The sequence below is a fragment of the Sphaerodactylus townsendi genome, linkage group LG03 (assembly GCF_021028975.2).
Source record: "Sphaerodactylus townsendi isolate TG3544 linkage group LG03, MPM_Stown_v2.3, whole genome shotgun sequence".
NCBI lineage: Eukaryota > Metazoa > Chordata > Lepidosauria > Squamata > Sphaerodactylidae > Sphaerodactylus > Sphaerodactylus townsendi.
In genome coordinates this window covers 57,421,329-57,439,423 of record NC_059427.1, presented here as the reverse complement: position 1 = coordinate 57,439,423, position 18,095 = coordinate 57,421,329, and the positions used below count along the sequence as shown (strand labels likewise).

General features: G+C 39.5%; 1 protein-coding gene across 4 annotated transcripts in view; it reads right to left on the bottom strand.

The window, feature by feature from the left end:
• Positions 1-844: 844 nt before the first annotated feature.
• CARD19 (caspase recruitment domain family member 19) overlaps positions 845-18,095 on the bottom strand; it is a 38,578-nt gene continuing 21,327 nt past the window's right edge. For 3 of the 4 annotated variants that reach the window (XM_048491478.1, XM_048491479.1, XM_048491480.1), the window contains exons 3-6: positions 17,660-17,813; positions 10,497-10,556; positions 9,199-9,270; positions 845-6,342 (exon numbers count right to left, since the gene is read on the bottom strand). In XM_048491478.1, coding sequence (XP_048347435.1) covers positions 6,227-6,342; positions 9,199-9,270; positions 10,497-10,556; positions 17,660-17,813 — 402 coding nt within the window. In that variant the 3' untranslated portion in view covers positions 845-6,226. The remainder of the gene's footprint in view (positions 6,343-9,198; positions 9,271-10,496; positions 10,557-17,659; positions 17,814-18,095) is intronic. The other variant, XM_048491481.1, reaches the window with a different exon arrangement.

Below are 18,095 nucleotides of genomic sequence, written 5' to 3'. Positions count from 1 at the left end.
CATGTACTAATTCAAAGAACAACAGTAAGTTCAACTCACAATTTTCTGTTTACTAAACAGTTGCTTTGGACAACTAACAGCACAATCCTATGCAAAGTTACTGCAGTCTAAGCTCATTGAAATGAATGAACAACTCTGGAGTAACTCTCCTTAGGATTGCACTGTTAGCCACCATGCCATCCTAAGAAGAATTTGCTTATCTTTACCAGAAACTTTTGTAAGGTAGTGATTAAAAAGTGATGCAAAAATACTGCCAAATGGTTCTACTGCAATTTCAACCTTTCCTATCAAATTGGCTACCCGCACAGACAATTTGCTATTTTTATCAGTTTTACTTGAAATAGTGTTCCACTCTTGGGCGAACATCCTTTAGATTTCTCTTATGACATCAGACTCCCTTTGTAAAACACAGTGGACCACAATTTGCTCTATAAAATCTGCGTGTTTGACATTTGTGTTTTAATGCCTCACTAGCCCTTACTCCTATTCAGCAACACTGACATATATTAAATTCCTTGCTTTCAGATCCTCTGCCTCTGATGATCTGAGTCACACTATGTTGAATAGAAAGTAGCCTGTTGTGCATATGTTCTATATCTTTCAAAAATTAGGAGTGTGTTGTTTTATTTGGACCAAAGAGATTATCTGACTCATAGCACTGCCAGTAAAATTCTGGATACACCAGTTCACTTGTCTTGGATGCCATAGTGCCTTACCCGGTGGGTGAACTTGTGTCCGGCTTACAGGAGCTTACAATCTAATTATTTTAACCCAGTGGGGAGCAAGTAACACAGAGGTACATTTGTTCTCTTTCCGTTAAAAAGAAATTTCCTACAAAGAGATATTTTTTGTTAAATTGAAAATGTTTATTTTGTTTGAGGGCTAAACAGTCTCATACAGACAACACAGGAGGTATAATAATTTTATAACATAATGTGCATTTTCTGCAAAGATCTAGTTTCCCCCATTCATACTGGCCATAGATTTTAGAATGTTATAAGCTGTTTGGGACAAAATAGCAGATTTCTAATAAAAGTGTCAATTGACTAGAAACATTTGTACAAGCAATCTGCAGGCAGGGCAAAACAGCCATATATTCTGTGAAGAAGAGAAAAATGAGACAGAAATACTGGGATTCGTTTTTGCAAGTGATATCTGAGTCTTAAATCAAGTCAAATGCTGCAGGTAAGACAGCTTTTTCCTGAGTGAATCAAAGTTTGGGCATGAAGAAGCACATTAATATTCTTAGGGCAGTGAAGATGTATAAACACCCTCACTATGTGCAGGTGAAATGCAGCTGTTCCTCTTAAGGGTCAAGCTGCTAAAAGAGATGCTGCAAGTTCAAACAAAAGTTGTTGATCTGGGAAACAGAATTGTCTCCTCCCCCATGTGCCACCAAGAAATCCTTCAGTCTCCGGCACAGTTTTACAATTTCAACAAGTTTCCATTTTAAATTGAGGAGTAGACAAATAGATGAACAGATAAGGTGTTGTTAAAAGGACCAAGACCTACAGCCCATCTGAAGTAGGGAGTGAGGAAGCAAGCTGGCCCTGACAACATTTGCGTGGATGCTAAGCACATCTGTCATTTCATTTGCAAAAACAAATTTGCAGAGCAACTGAAGAAATCATTATAAGCTGATTTTTACACAATGTCTGTCTTCACCCTTAGTATATTCCTTAGTCACAAAAAGAAAAGGCACATTCTATGATAGTAATTCATTACAAAGAGTGGCAAATTGTCCCTGTGCGCTGTCTTTAATTGTCTGTGGAAGTAACACATGCATCGCCTTCTACAACCATGTCAAAGGTAGCATGTACAACCAGATGTTTGTTTTCAGAATAATACGGACTGAACAGCCCTTCCGAATATTTCAGGACTAGTTTGAAATGTTTTGAGTCACCAATAGAGATTTTGGCCCCTGACTGCTTTGATGAATATCCAGAAAGATAATCTGGGCCTCTCAATCCAATAAGCACTGTAATGGCAATTTGATGCATATGCATCAAGTTATAAGCTGCTCAGATAATAAAGGAATGACATAACCACATCAGCACAGAATAAAGGTTTCTTCAATTTCATCAGCCCATAATCTTATTGCAGCAATGTGTTGTGTGAATAAATATTCTGCAGCAGCTGACTGTCCCCTTCAAAAAGTACTTAGAAGTCATCACTGTCTCCCTTTGAAAATGAAATATTGAAACTCACTGGAAGGAATCATTCTGGATGGTAGATGGAGAACATTCAGGATAGGTTATTCTTCTCATTTGTTGTACAGGCAGGGCTGCGTAAATTAGATAAGCATCATCGCAATGTCAAGAGCCAGTGTGTCAAGCTTTAGAACAACAAAGATACATAGAAAATCTAAATAGATGAATAAATACAGAATGATACAGAAACTGTGCATGCAAAAAAGGAAAATGCCACTAAAAGTCATAGAGAGTGAAAAGACAGAGGCCAACGTGTGGGGCAGACAGGATCAGAACTGGGATATTACTTCAAAGACCTGCCTAATTTACACAGTACTTCCTGCCAGTGGCATAGGGGAGGAAAATGGCTCCCAGGGCAAAATGGCGCCCGGCCCCTTCATGGGGCCCTGCCTCCTGCCCCCCACTTACCTTAATTCAGCTGGCTGCAAAGAGCAGCCTGCTGAAAAAGCAGCCTGGCTGGCCCGCTGGCTCAACTAAGGTAAGTGGGGAAGGGCAGGGTGGGAGGCACAGCGGGCAGCCCCCTGTGGGGCCCCACCCTTCCATGCCCCCACCCCCCACTTATCTTAGTTCAGCCAGCTAAAAAAGCAGCCTGGCTGGGCTGCCGCCCAGCCCTGTGGCCTGCCCTGAGGCCCATCCTGCCAGGCTGCTCTGGGCCGTGGGGCCTGGCTGGTGGGGCAGGGCTGTGCAGGGGTGCTTCTACAGTGGCTTCTGCAGGGCCTGGTCCGGTGAGGCTGGCCTGGCAGCGGCTTCTGCTGGGCCTGGCAAGGCAGGGCGAGGGGGGAAGGGGTGTGGGGTCAATTTTCTGCTCCCATGTGACCCCAACACTGTACATCCGGGGTGCAGCACCCACCCCCCACCCCATAGTTTCTATGTAACTGCTTCCTGTGCAAATGGAAGGAACAACCTGTCCTGGATAATGCCTCCAGTCAGAGAATGGGTATACAAGGGGATAAAAAACCCCTAGCTCTAAAAAAGGTCAGTCATTGATAATACTTTAAAAAAAACCCTAACACACTGCAAATGTCCGAAGTACTTGACATAGATTATTTCAGTAACTGAAAGTTCAGCCGTGGATAATGTGACAAATAAAATGCTGCTTAGAATCCTGCCTCTTCTTGGTCTACATAGTTATATAAATGTCCTTGGAAGTGCCTTTCTAATGAGAGAACACAATACACACGAAAAATTGTGCCATAAGTGCAAAACTAACATCACTGAACAGCATGCCATAAGGCTTCAGCTTTGAAAACAAAGAGGTCAGACTCCAGAATATGTACACAACAGAGTGGAAGGATCATTTGCCTTATTAAACTAAAATGTGAGAATAAAATGTTGGAAAAGAAGTGACATCCTGAAAATATGATGCTATGTCAACATTATAGGGTAGAACATCAGTGCAAACATTTTCCATTACCAGGTCAATAAGAAAATAAGGATCATTGAATGCATCACAAAATTTAAAAATGAAGTCAAGGTAATAGCTCTTATTAAAATGACTGCTTCCATCACTATTGAGCTTTCAATGTGTATTCGTAAGATGTCTTAGTTGAAAGACAATGTGACTAAATAAATGTTTAAGAAAAGGATATAAATGTTTAAGAAAAGAAAGGATAAGGAATGCTTTACACAATACTCTTTTATGATATAGTCAGGAATAATATGACAAATAAAATATGGCTTTGGATCCTGATCTTGCTCAGTCACATGGCTTCACCTAAACTTGGAATGAAAAAAGAGAGTAATTTACATTTTGTGTACTTTGGAAACAGTGAAAGAGTTACGGAGGGGAGAAGCCCAAGCAAGTCTGCTCAGAGACAAATCTCACATTATTCAATGTGCCTTCCTCATAGGAAAGTTCTGCTAGGATTGTAGGACAAGTAATGTATATTTGTGAATGATCCACTTTTCAAAAATGAAACATGTTTATAGATACTATATATAAAGTTAATTTTTTCCTGGTCTGAAGTAGAACTATATTGGTCTCTCTTCATAATTCCTGAGGATTTCTTCATGGATAGTACAAAAGAATCAAGAAACTTCCTCAAGTCTTTCCAGTCTCCTTTTAAATTTTATGTCGTTAAAAGCTTAGCCATTTTTGCATTGTAAAATCAGCATGTTTACTGACATAAATTTTGATTCTTCATCCATATGTTACACTCCCACTTCTCTATTTCGTTTTACAGGCAAGTCTTCTTGATTTAACTAGACAAGCCAGGAATAAGACTGGGCTTATAAACTTATACTCACTATATCAGTCCTCTGTGTGAGGCCTAGAAAAACTTAGTGCAGTTTAATGCAAGTAATATGCATAGAGCTTGAGGTGCTCTTCCTCCATCTAGTGGTAATTCTACAAAAGACATGCTGATGAAATTACTGCTGAGTGGGGTCTTTATGATCAGGAACTTTGGGCGACACTTTACAGTTTTCTCTCTCAGCAAGGCCCTTGAAAAAGAAGCTATCAGTATACCAGAAGTCAAATGCCTGCTCAAAGTCAAAATACCTGCAGTGCAGATATCTCAAATTAAATCAACCATCCTGCCAGATAAAAGAAACACCCTTTACAACTTTTTTTTAATAGTCTATTTAGTGCAGCCAACTTTTAGTGCAGCCAACTTTGGGTCTGCCATAAAATAAAGCTCAGTAGACTGTTTTGTACCTATATTTGTAGCATCCTCAATCACTGTGCATAAAAAGTGTGAAAGATTATGCCCAAAGCACTTACCAGGGGCATTCCTGAGTATTTTATATCTGTGACTAACACATAGGTAATTAACTCACCCAGGGAAAGAGAACCTTGCAGCCTGTCATTTGGGAGTGCAACGGAAATCTAACACACATGGACATGCATATGCACTCTGAGTTTCAAGCCATATGTACTTCTTCAGAAGGCTTCTGTAACCGGCCTAGTCACTGGTTTGCTAAAATGACTTGTTCTATAAACAACTTTATAGTTAGTAGGCATGCATGCCAAAGGCACAACCTTATTTGCCTTAATTACAATAAAAGGAAGAGGGGTTTTGCCCTGTGGAGTTAACACTGCCATCGATACCATGAGATATTTAAGAAAACGAAATACCTTTGAAATGCACCTTTTTTTCAATTTAACTCAGGCATTTAATGCTTTTGCTCTTAGCTAAATTTCCTCTGAAATGTCGCCTCAGGAATCCTGCATGAAACGGAATCTTGCATTGTAGGGCTGTGAAAGAACAGCATACCAGATTTTTTTTGCCCCTGAGTTACTTACTATATGTCACTCTAACCTCCTGTACTGTACAAAGAACAGAAAGAACATAGGCCTCACATTAAAGGTAAAGTGTCTTAATAAGGTTTTGTGTTTGTTTAAGATATCCTTCTTAAGTTAGCAATGTAAAAAGTTATCCTGTGGCAAAGCTTCAAATGCTTTGCCGACAAGATTAAGCAGAGGATCCACCCATGCCACGAACACAGCTTGACTGCTGTTGAGAGCAGAGTAACTTCAGCATCAAGACTGAAATCTTTCACAACTTCTTCCATCCATTACCCATATAAAGTGGAGTTCCTCTGTCTGTTTTCCACCAAGCAGATATATTTAAAAGGAGATGCACATGGAGCTCATAATTATTTGGATAAACTTCCATAACCTCCTTGTCAAAAAGGTCCAAACTTTTACCGAAAGTCTTTACAACACCTCATTTTGAAGGAGTGACCTTCATAAATATCTATCCAGAACCAAATACAAATATATCTAACATGACTTTTAAGACTTTGCAACAACAGAGTACATAATAAAAGACTTGTATTAAAATCATTTTTATCCAAGTGATAAATAGTTTAAAACGAGCACATATAAAAATAAATTATCTGCTCTCCAAAGTAAAAACACATATATAGCTTTTGAAAGCATTTTGCAGCAGTATATACACACTGCTAAAGCCACTTAGGTATATCTTTGGTATGAGTATACAACATATATTATTGCAGCGTAGCTTTTCCCTCAGCAACAACAGCTGACTTTGAACTGCAGAACTAGTTTATTCTTATTGCTCCCTTGCTGAGTCTTCCATGAATAACATACAAATATTTGCAACATGTCTTCCTATGATGATTGGTGAAAAACCCAACACCTTCCTGGCTCCTCCTAGAATTTTTGACTCTAGAATAAAACAAAATTGAGGAAAGAGATAGAAATGAAAAACAACAATTAGATTTTCTTTCAATAAATTATACTTCACAAGATTAACTTCCTGAAGAATTGTTTTGTTCAACACATTGCAACTTAAGCAACAGTTTATGATCTGTAAAGCAGACCTGACTGATGGATCTTTTTGTGTCAGGAATTGTATTATGATTTCTTCTTTTACTTAAGTAAATTAGATGTCAATTTATCTCAAGTGCTCTGACAGCCAAAATGAAAGGAACAGTATAGTAGTCTTTGCACAGTATATATCTTGGCTTGGTAAGGCTTTCTCAGTAGTTTTGCCTTTTGGGGAATGAATACCCGAATTTTGCAATTTCAGTATTAAAAGAAAAGAGGGGAGCAGATCATCAATGTAAGCAGTACTGAATAAAACAGAAGACCAAAGAGAAATGTTGTACTGCCAATGTAAAAACAAATATACAATCGATTAAATGAATATAACATGTTCAGAGAGTTGCCAGACAACAAGACTCTAGCAAAATGCTCACTTCATATCTTCACCAGATTCATGTTAGAAACTTTCAGGCAAAAGGATACTTCATCATAAAACATAACCGGCTAGGGGAAGCAGCTGTATTTCTACTGAAATTCACAATCTGAATACATATGAATCCATTGATTGACAAATGAATTTCAGGATAACTATAACAGAGTTACTCCAGTCTCATTTCATGGAAATTAATGATTTCATTGCAATTATCTTCATGTGTTATATTCATCCAATCTCTTGTGTGTTCATTTCATATTGCCAGTACAAGATTTTCTTGGTCCCATCTTCTGTTTTGTACTCAATTCTTTTCTTTTCTTGCTGTCAGGTCACATGATCTGACTTAAGTGACCCCTGCTGGGGTTTGCAAGGCAAGAGACATTCAGAGGTGGTTTGCCACTGCCTACCTCTGGGTCACAACCCTGTTATTCCTTGGAGGTCTCCAGTCCAAATACTTGCTAGGGTCAACCCTGCTGAGCTTCTGAGATCAGATCAAATTAGTTTAAGCTGGGACTGTCCAGGTCTGGTCTAACATTACCAAACCAAAAATTAATTTGCCAAAATTACCACTAGGTTTTGGGACATAAAAAGTAATACTCCTATTTACAATGATTTGCAATAATATGCCACACAAGAATGCTAATAAATACTGAACTGCTATGCCTCAGTACAAGAAGATGCAAACTGAGGATAATTTCCAAATGAACTAGGATTGTGGTTAAGCCACATTTTGAGGACAAATAAGATGGTTCTAGCTTCTCTCTAAACAAATGTAGCTTATGACCACAAACAACTAAAAACACATCATAATTAATGATCAAATATATCAGAAAAACTATTGCAGTGCCAGGGGAAAAATTATGTAGAACAATCCCCTAAACCAAGGGAGAGAACAGATTATATACACATTTCCTTCAACATGATAATAGTTATTTGGTTCAGAATCACTCCAGTTTGTCTCTCATATGCCAACCAGAACTTTGGCCTTCGTCTGACACACTATTATGTGAAACAGTGAAAGTGGCCCCAATTTTTGCAAGTTCTAAAAGATCTTATTAACTGATTAAGTTAGAGCAGTCACAAGGCAAATTACTGGGAACACTGTGACTTCTGAAGATCTTTTATGGGTTTCACTTCTCTACACTGGTGGCACATCAGTAGCTTTTCCCTGCTATTTTTACATTTGCAATCTTCAGATGCTGATGAAGAACCTTTCAGTCCTGGTGAAACACATAACTTATTCTGGTCACATTCTTGTAGTACCAAGAGAAAGGAATTTTCATTTCTTTCTACATAGGTAGAAAACAAGAATTACAGTGGTAAACCATAGCAGCTGCTATAATTAAATGGCCCCTAGAAGACAGCAAAGCATGGCAGACAATAAATATGTTGCCTCAGGTGATGGTGGGAAAAAAGTTTGCTTCTATGTCCTTTTACTTACTTTCCACATGGGCGCGAGTGGGCGTGCGTCAGCATAAACAATGCCGACGCACCCCCCAGGACCATTGGCACGGACAGTCCCAGTAGGGGTGCAGGCGGCGGCCCTGAATGCCGTACCTTGTCTCCTGGCTTCCGGCGCGTCGCAGAGGAAGGAGACACCCCCCCTGCAGACTGGAGCGACGGCTCTGCGATGTGCTGGAAGCCAGGAGACGAGGTATGGCATTTGGGGACGGTGGGGGGGGGGGAAACCTCGCTCAGGGAGCGAGGTTCGGAAGCAGCGTCTTCGTGCCGCTCATGGGTGGTGAGGCCGGCGCTGCTGCCATGCGAACCCCTCCCCAGGAATGGCGTTTTTGCTGTCCCTGGGGTGCTCTATTCTGCCTGTGTGGAAAGAGCCTCTGAGACATAGGTACGGGATGCATCTGATAGTTCGGTCTTTCTGAATTGCTACCTGGAATTCCAAGGCTTGAAGAAATGGCTTTGTAGCCCGAAGTTACAAGTTTAATGAGCTGTCTGGTGCAAAGAATGCTTAAACACCAGAAACTTATTCTGCCACATGATTAGCCATGGCTGCTATAAACATTATTCACAAATACTGTTTGGTCTTGGCAGGTGAAGCTGCTCCAGAAAGAGTTCAAGTATCCTGTGCTAGAACCTAATCTGGATGCTCATGACCTCAGCATGGCTCTGACAACCAACCTACTGTGGCCAGTTTGCTGTGCACATGGCAATGTGACCTCATTTAATGAATAATTTACTTGAGGTCCCAAAGCGCCCCCTCTTAAAGTAGATTCTTTTTTAACCATGTACCTGAAGCTTTCAAAATACATGGGATGCTAAAATGAGCCAATAAGATCCTTCCTCCGCCGCCCGCCTGCCTCTATTACCTGGATTATAGTAGTACATGATGAATGCGAATCCTGCTGCAACACTGAAACATGCAAGGAAAAATGTAGGACCTAGAATAGAAAAAAATTACTTATTAAAAGAGAAAACAGAAGTTAGTAGATTCAAATTAATGGCTTATCAGTGACAACTTGTTACAGTGCATCACAATATTGATTCTAATGTAATTGGAATTATTATGTTTATTTGCTGCCTAATGTACTATAAAATATAATCACTATTTTCAGTAGCCATTATTTTGCATGACAATTATTACTGTCATAAGATAGGACACATTTATTCCATGTAACTTGCTATGTTTTTTAACTCACTAAAAAGAGGAACAGAAAAGGGAAAAATATGTTTAGATTTTGAGTTCTTTAAGTATATAAAATAAATAACCAGTTACTTGCTTGAATCGATTTGGTGAGTAAAATTATCGCCAGACAGCCAATTAAGTAATGCCTCCTTCACTACTGTCATGTGATTACACAGGGATTTGCTATAATGCGGTAACTGGAGCCAACTCCAAGGCCTTAAGCAAGGGACATCTGCCACCTCTACCCAGGCCACCAGTGGCCAGAAGCAAACCAAGCCCCAAGGAAGGAAGAGATGAATGTAATTCCAGGGGCTTGGCTTGGACCCAACAGTAGAGGTACAGGTCTGGGAATCACCAGAAAGGCGAGGCCATGTCTGCTGCCTCAATCCATGTTGCCAATGGTTGGGACCAAGCTGAACCACAGAGGTGCTACAGGGGCTTAGTCTGGATTCGACTGCCAGTCACACAGATCTGGGATGTGACAGTGGACAAAGATTAATCCCATTGCCTCTTTCTGGAATGGCATTAGCCAGCATCCCATCAAGCCCATGCCAAGCATAAGAGCGTTCCCAGCCCTGCATGAGTTCTTCCTATTGGTTGAAGAAAGTCCAAATGAGCCTATGTGCACCATTCATAAAATAGTTCTGCTACAAGAGGTCGACCACAGGGCTTTTTTCCCCACCTAGCCTCAGAGCTATTCATTCTTTCCATACATCCATCTTGTCACAATTTTATGTATGGACCCTTCTAGATTAAAGAGACACAACAAGAGTCAGAGGTAGAGAAAGAGAAATCACCACTGGTGAAACAAAACCTCCTAGGTTATTTTTACAGAAGTTAATACCTATATATTAATGTCCAGGTCAATAGCCAGCACATTTAAAATTAAATCTATTAAAATAATTGTGATAACATTACTTTTTTCTTGTCCTTATTATCCAATAGTGGATTAGGAAACAATAATGTACATTTGTTATTTACCCCTGTCATTTAGAATACATTTCTCCTTCTCAGGGTTTATCCCTGTGGAATCTGAGGTTTCTAGAAACAAAAGCAACACACCCAGAGTTAGTGTTATAGTCATTCCAACATACTGGAGCAGCAAATCATGCAAAGTGGAAGGAAAAGGCTAAATCATCAATTTTCCAAGTAACAGAGTATCATGGTCATTTTCCCCACCTCCCTTCCAACATTACTCTATGCTACTCCTGTGATTTGATCAACGAAAAAGCATTTATTAAAAAATACAGGAACCAAGGGTAAAATATAGTTTAGGTTTCTATGCTTCACTGGATATTAATGGAAGTTGTATACTTAGACCCATTATGTTAAAAAATATCTGACAAATGACTGATCATCAGGATGATAGAATAGAGGGAAGCTCCTGATCGTTTTAATCTTTTAAAACCATGTAACAAGTTTAAAACCTGCAAGGAACCTACTGTCTACCGATACAGTGGAGATCTTGACATGGCTTCATGCACTCTTCATCGTTTTGAGGAGGGGGGGGGGCAAGAACAAGGAAACCCATTCATTGTCTTTGTGGAGATTCATATCCAAAGAAGATTATTTATCATGTTAGAAAAACGTGCTTTCAGGCCAGACCATGCTCTAAATGGTAAATAATTCAACTATTTTAAAACAAGAGTTTTAATACAGAAGATGTCTTTGTTTTTTATTTTAAAAACCCAGAACGACATTGTGTTTCTTTTTGATCTTTATAGCCATGCAGAGATCATGTTTATTACTTTTGGTGTCTTTATTAGTGTCCAAAGACAAGCGTGCCTGAAATTCTCCCACCTATTTTTATCTCATGGGTTCCAGACCCACATATTTTGGAACACTTAGATAATAAAAAGTGGTTGAGGGGAAATTTCAGGGACAAATCGCCTGGCAGGGAAAGCTTTAAGCACTCTCACTCTCTCTGCCATCTCTCATCAAATACAAATCACCACCCTGCCAAAAGGGCAATTTGCAACATGCAGCTATAGCATAACAAGCCTGCAAAGAATAGCAATGGTCATTCAGCCCAACTTAAAATTTAAGTTTATAATGCAGCTCCTAGTGAATGTAACAGGTCTTATACATCCTTATGCTTATTTTAAACAGTCAGAGCTGTGAGAGGAAATGACTAACATTCAAGTTCTCACAAAGTCTGAAGAACAGAAGGTTTACAAAAGTGTACAGTTCCAAAAGTATACCACAGAGCACTGATTAGGTAGGATTTTAAAGAAATATGTGCTTAGATCTGATTCTTTCAGCAATAGGGGCTCTGCACCAATGTAATCACAGGAGAAATACGTCCATTCACGAATGTCTGCTGCCTTTCCTTGGCAAAGTGGGCTAATAATATATTGATTAAAAGACCCAAATTAGCAAACACAAAGAAATCCATGTTATGTTTCTAGCAAGGACCTCAATACTGAACATGTAGCCACACACAATAAGCTATTACATGAATGTAATTAGACGCTTTATTACACCAGTGTCAAGGCTGATAGCTAATTTCTCCACACACTCTGGTGACTTTACTTAATCTTTTTGTAGCCCATTGACTCAATCCACAGACAGCAATTTCCAGCTATGACTACAGTCTCATCTAAAAGGCGCTGTATAATGAAGTATAAGCAATACACATGGTGCTCCACAGATTCAGAAAAGTTGTTGTCAGTGAAGGCAAGCAATACTTCCGGTAATGAATTTCTAAAATTACTTTAGGCTACGGAGAGAGCTATTTCTGTACAGTGTTTAGAATGTTCAGGGCAGACATGAAAAACCTATGAATCAAGACATTAAATGATTAAGCATAAACTCAAGTACATTTTTAGGATACTGAAGAGAATGTATGATGTTGTTATGAAGGAACATATTCATCATACATGTACATTCAAGGAACCAGGGTTAGCTGAACATATTCAAGTCACGTACTCAAGCTTGCCACTTAAAAATGCTTAGAATGGTCATGAATCTTACTGGATAACCTTTGGCAAGTCAGTCTCTATCCTACTTGCCTTATACTTTCAGTTGCTCTTGACTTCATTGAAAGAAGGACAAGATACATACATGATTAATAAATTCTGATTCTAAATATATGGAACTTTTTGAAGTTGAAGAAGCCATTCTATAGCCTCACATGCCCATTTTTTCCCTAGCCCGCAACTAGAAATAACACACCAGAAAGGTCACAAATTGGTAGGGATTTTCATTGCCTTTCCAGCAACTCAGAAAAGTAATCTGACACTACTGATCTTGGAGCTGTTTCAGCTAAGATATGCCAAGAAACTATTCCTATTTAATTCAAGTTTTATCACAGCCGCCACAAAAGAAAAGAGTGCACGTCAAATCCAAGGAAGGAGATCATACAGATGCTGACACTAATACACTGTTAGGGATGAATTCTCAGAAATTATAAGCAGAAAATAGTACAACAATGACTCATCTCTGTTACCTGCAGTGTGCTTATTAGAACAACCCTACCTTGAAATCAATTCAGTTTTCCTTTTTCAATAATTATAGTTATACTAAAAACCAAGAGCCCTGATGAATATGGATATACTTTCACTCCTCTGGCTAGAACTGAAGAATGATGCTGCTTGAAAGGTTGCATGGACCCCCACTAATGAATAATATTAACCAGGGCTCCAACTGTAACCATAACTTGAAACCAGGGTCTGAAGCTAATTCACAGGGAACCTAGTTAGCAAATGTAATCTCAACCATGATTGAGACTATACAGGATCATGCAGGGGAAATTCCCGCACAAAATGGAAGAGGCCAGGTGAATGGGATATGATAATACAGCCTTCTCACATACTTTACAGACTGGAACAGCATTAAACATACAATATTTTCACACCAGCCCTAAACAGCATCTTTCTAAGCCTACTGACTTCATTAGAAACTGGGCCTCAGAAGGCATGGCTGGTCACTGAAAAGTGTTATCTCCTACTACTGCATCAACTGATTTGTTATTCCCTTTGTAACCTTTGTTATGAGGATGGGGCTAAGGGGCACCAAATAGATACTGAGAATTTAAGGGGTTACATGTCTTTTGCCATGTCTGTTCTATTTTGTGATATTATTCAATGGTTGTTATTTAATCCCCCCCCCCCCCCCGCAATTTATTAATTCATTTTGTGAAGGTGAAATTCCAAAAATCAAGATAATATATTGATTACATCCATCTCCATCAGGTGTATCAGTATTTTCTGTACTTTCTCCAGATTTTAAATAGGGTATTTCTTATGTAATATATTTTGAGTTCCTTATTAGTATTAAATTTTCTGAATTTGGTCATAGGTAACGATGCCAGCCACTGTTTATCCTGTATTGTTCTAGCATTAGAATCATGTTCTAATCCACATCAGTGATACTGAATCATGATCATATGCTTGTAGATTCGGTAAAGCATATCCTCCTCTTTTTTTTCACATCAATTACATTCTTATATTTGAGTTTTGGCTTCCTCCCATCCCAGATAAATTTCATAATTTGCATCCTCCAATGATCAAATAGTTCAGTTGAGGTGATAAGTGGGATACATTGAAATAAATATATCATTTTAGGTAATGTTATCATCTTGATTAATGAGATTCTCCTGTACATTTCCCCCCATTTATCCAAATTGTTTCGATCTCATTCCATATTTTAGTATAATTATTTTTGTTAGGTTGTCATTGTTATTTTCTATTGTTATTCTTTCTCAGTTACAGAACTAAAGCATAGGAGAATCACGAATGGTTTTTAACAATTACAAAAATGGTAATCATCATTAAAACAGAACCTGTACCTTGCTATTTAAGAGGATTTGTTTAGTTTCCTCTTTTATTTAGATCTCTGAAGGCTGTGTGCTGGTCTATAGCCAAATATTTTTTTATGTCAAGGACCCCTAAAACTACACTATGGAAGGGGTTTAATAATTCAATGAAATTAATCAAAGCCCTTCAATAAAATAATGTAATCATTTGGAATATTATAATAAAATTAATGCTAATCAAGTAGCACCCCTTAAAAGCCAACTATTTTTTTCTTTCTTTCTTGAAAACCCCCTGGAGGATCACCATAAGTTTGTTGTGACTTGATAGAAATATTATTATTACTACTATTACTACTGTTAGATGCTAGTGAACTTGAAGTTTGTTCTGCTATTACAGACTAACACAGCTATCCCCTCCCAAACTATTAATTTCAATGAACAATTTAATGGTGTCAAGTGAACCAGGCATTTTGGCATCTGACTTCTTCCCCCAGCCCTACCTTCAAAAGCTCATATTGTCACAGTGATCCTATGAATATGATTTTCAGAAATTATCTTCACAGTGGGCAGCACAATACATGAAGCAATAGTCACAGACTCAGTGCAGAAAAGAACATGTGCCCTATGACCTTGAATCTTAAGCAGGTTAAATTAAGCAAGCAGAGAGGATGAATTATTTAACACCTTTGCAAAAGCCAGGGGACTGAATGGGCCGAATGCTGTTAGCTGCTACAAGGCAGAAGCAACTATTTTAGACTATCAGATTAAGAGCTGGCAGATGTGAAGCTTGGACCTCTTTTTCAGCCTAAGCATCTCACAGGGAGGAAAAGGCTTGAAATGCAAGATAAAAATGAGATATAAGGTCTCACCACTGAGTTCAATTCAGAAGAAGGAAAGAAAGACTTCTTCTGCAAGAGGAAAGAATCTCACCATTCAGTTCAACTCAGGGCCTTTCTCCAGAACAAGAAAACAAAGCTTACCTCTGCCACAGGAAATATCTGCATTTAAGTGAGCAGAGTGGGAGTAGCACTTATTCAAAATGATTACTTTCCATGTGTTAGCCACTTAAAAGCCTAACACAGGGTTATTCTGACTTCACAGATCACCTGCAAGAACAGTGTTACCAACATCCACATTGCTTCCTGGACATTCTCCATGGTCATTTTCATGCAGCAGAAACAAAAAAATCTTGAGGACATTTTAAAAACCACTTTGGGGAAGAAGTTCACACAACTCTCTCCCCCAAAACATCTTCAGGGCAAAATATCTGCTCTCAACCCAAGTTTTAAAAAAATCGCTAAACTAGCCATCTTTCCCCCTCAACCCAGGTTGAAGATGTTTTCTGATTGCTGAGTGAACAAAAGCTGGCAGGAAATGCTTTATTTATTCTGCCCAAACCTCCTACTTTCATTTTTGCCATTTTGTGTGCTCCAGGAGATTTTCTGCATGTAGGTTTCCTCTGCCTGCACTCATCCACATGTAATTTCCATGTAAAAAGTAGATGGCTAAAGTTGATTTTGTCATTTTTCCTTTTTTTGCTTTGAGGGTTATGTCTGCAAAGCTACAATGTCACAATTAAAGAAGATGCAATATGCACATATTTGTTTCATCATAGTTTCGCAGACAGACAGCATCCTGTCCACATTTGTCGGGTTGAGTAAGCTGATATGGTCTAAACAAGGACCAAAAGATGGCCAAGGGGCCTCCAGTTCTCTTACTGTATCAACTGTGGCAGGAAGGGCTTGGCGGAGGGACAAGACCTTGTCTGTGAAGTAAGTTGCAAAAACCTCACAGCTAAGAGCCAATTTCTTAAATTTGGGACCCATCAAAGAGGTCTAAGTGTCCGAACTACCCTAAAAAATTGTGCCGGGCGCGAACTTGCTGTGGCGATAGAGGAAGTGAAATAGATCCTCTTTGCCTCCTTCACAGTTTTCTCGTAGGATCCTAAATGAGCATCATGTCCCTTCGTCACGAACCTGCCATGTAATTCCTCGGTATACCAAGGAGATGGGCAAGCATGGGGGAGGAGAGGGCACCTCGGGGCAATAGTCTTGATGGCTTCAGAAAGCCTGGTATCCCAGCTTTCTACCAGCGCATCGAGCATGTCACCAGTGGGTGGGGTCTCCCGTAGGATATCATGGAACCACTCTGGGTCCATTAGTCTCGACGGGTGGGTCAAAATATGCCTGTCGCCTAGACAGCGGGGCACAGCAGCATCGGTCCAAGCCTTGAGGACGTAGTGGTCAGACCACGGCACTCTGTCTATAGAGGATAAGGCCACGTGCACACTGGACGTGAAGATCAGGTCTAGAATGTGGCCCTGTTGATGCGTGGGACTCCTGGTGTTCACAAGCAAGAGGTCTAGTGTCGCCATGACACTAGATCAGCAGCTACTGCAGAAGAGGCCAAATCAACATGGGCATTGAAGTCTCCCAACACTAACAGATGGAAGTCTCCCTCAAATGGAAAAATCAAGTAGAAATAGTACAATTTCTTCAACTAAGTAGGCAGATCCCAGACTTTTTAGAGGCTGGTAAGTTTCTAGCTTGTAACACCTTAGTCTCTTTCTCCAAGGATGAACTGAATTTCCTTATTCATATTTCCGGTCAAAAAGTTTGGAAATAAGAACAATAAATACCATGCCTGGTTTTCTGTAAATTCATTTGCCTTTAGAATAAATATTCATGGATAGACACAGTACATAGTGCATAGAAACACTCAAAATCTGACACTGGAAGGTGTTGTTGTTGTTGTTGTTTTTAATTTTACAAATAAGAACATAAACAGGGTCATTTGGAATGGACCAGGTTCCTGTTTCCTCCAGTGATCCTCCAAGCATCCTAGGAGGTACACAGGGAAAGACACAGTGGTCAAACCTGACCCATGTTGCTTCCTTTCTCATTAGTCACCAGTCCCAGCAGCCATTATGAACCCTATTGTCCATGAATTTATCAAATCCATGGCAACACCCTTCACCTCATATTGCAGCAATGAATTCCAGAGGTTAATTATGAATCAGAAGTATTTTCTTTGATCTATCACAAATTACTAACTTTATCAGCCTAATTCTCTCAAAACACAACAACTGTGTGGTTATTAGTAGTCCAAGACCTAATTTTGTAGCAGCATAAAGAGGAGATTCATTTAGGAGGATCTTGCCAGATTTTTAAAAAGGGGATTTTAAAGCTACCAAGCACAGAAACGCAGCTGCTACATGCCCAAATTAATATCAGCCCTCCCATGTTGTTCATGGAGCTTAGAAAGTTGATTGGAAAAGGCACATAAAATTTTCAGTTGGTTCCTGAAAAGAAGCTAGCTAGAACACATGAATAGGGGAGGCGATATGGTCACAGATAAGCAGGAAAGAGCTGCCAGAGTTCCAACTTACTCAGGATCTTCCTGCTTGGCAAGCTGTTATACAGTTGTTGGGCATTGATCTGTAAAGCACGGTAAAACTCTTGACAGGGCTTGTCACCTTTCTTCTGCAAGTGGGCTATCAGATTCAACAACCGACTGTGAAGGGAAGCTTTTGGGTTTCGAAACTGCAGGCAAAAAACACTGATTAAACTGAAGCCAACCCCTAGTAACTACAGCACCTGTGTTAACAAAGAACTGAACGAGCAAAAATTCAGCACTGAACAGGAATCCAGATTCTCAGATTTAGCAGCATATTTCCATTATGTCCAAAGCACACATAAAGAAGCCCTGACGGTTGATTTTTGAAAAGAAAAGCAACTTTGGAAAGGGGATGACTTTGAGTCGAGGACTGGTGGGAAATGGTGCTTAAGAAGTGCTTGCTGTCTATCTTCTGACTCCAAATTGCC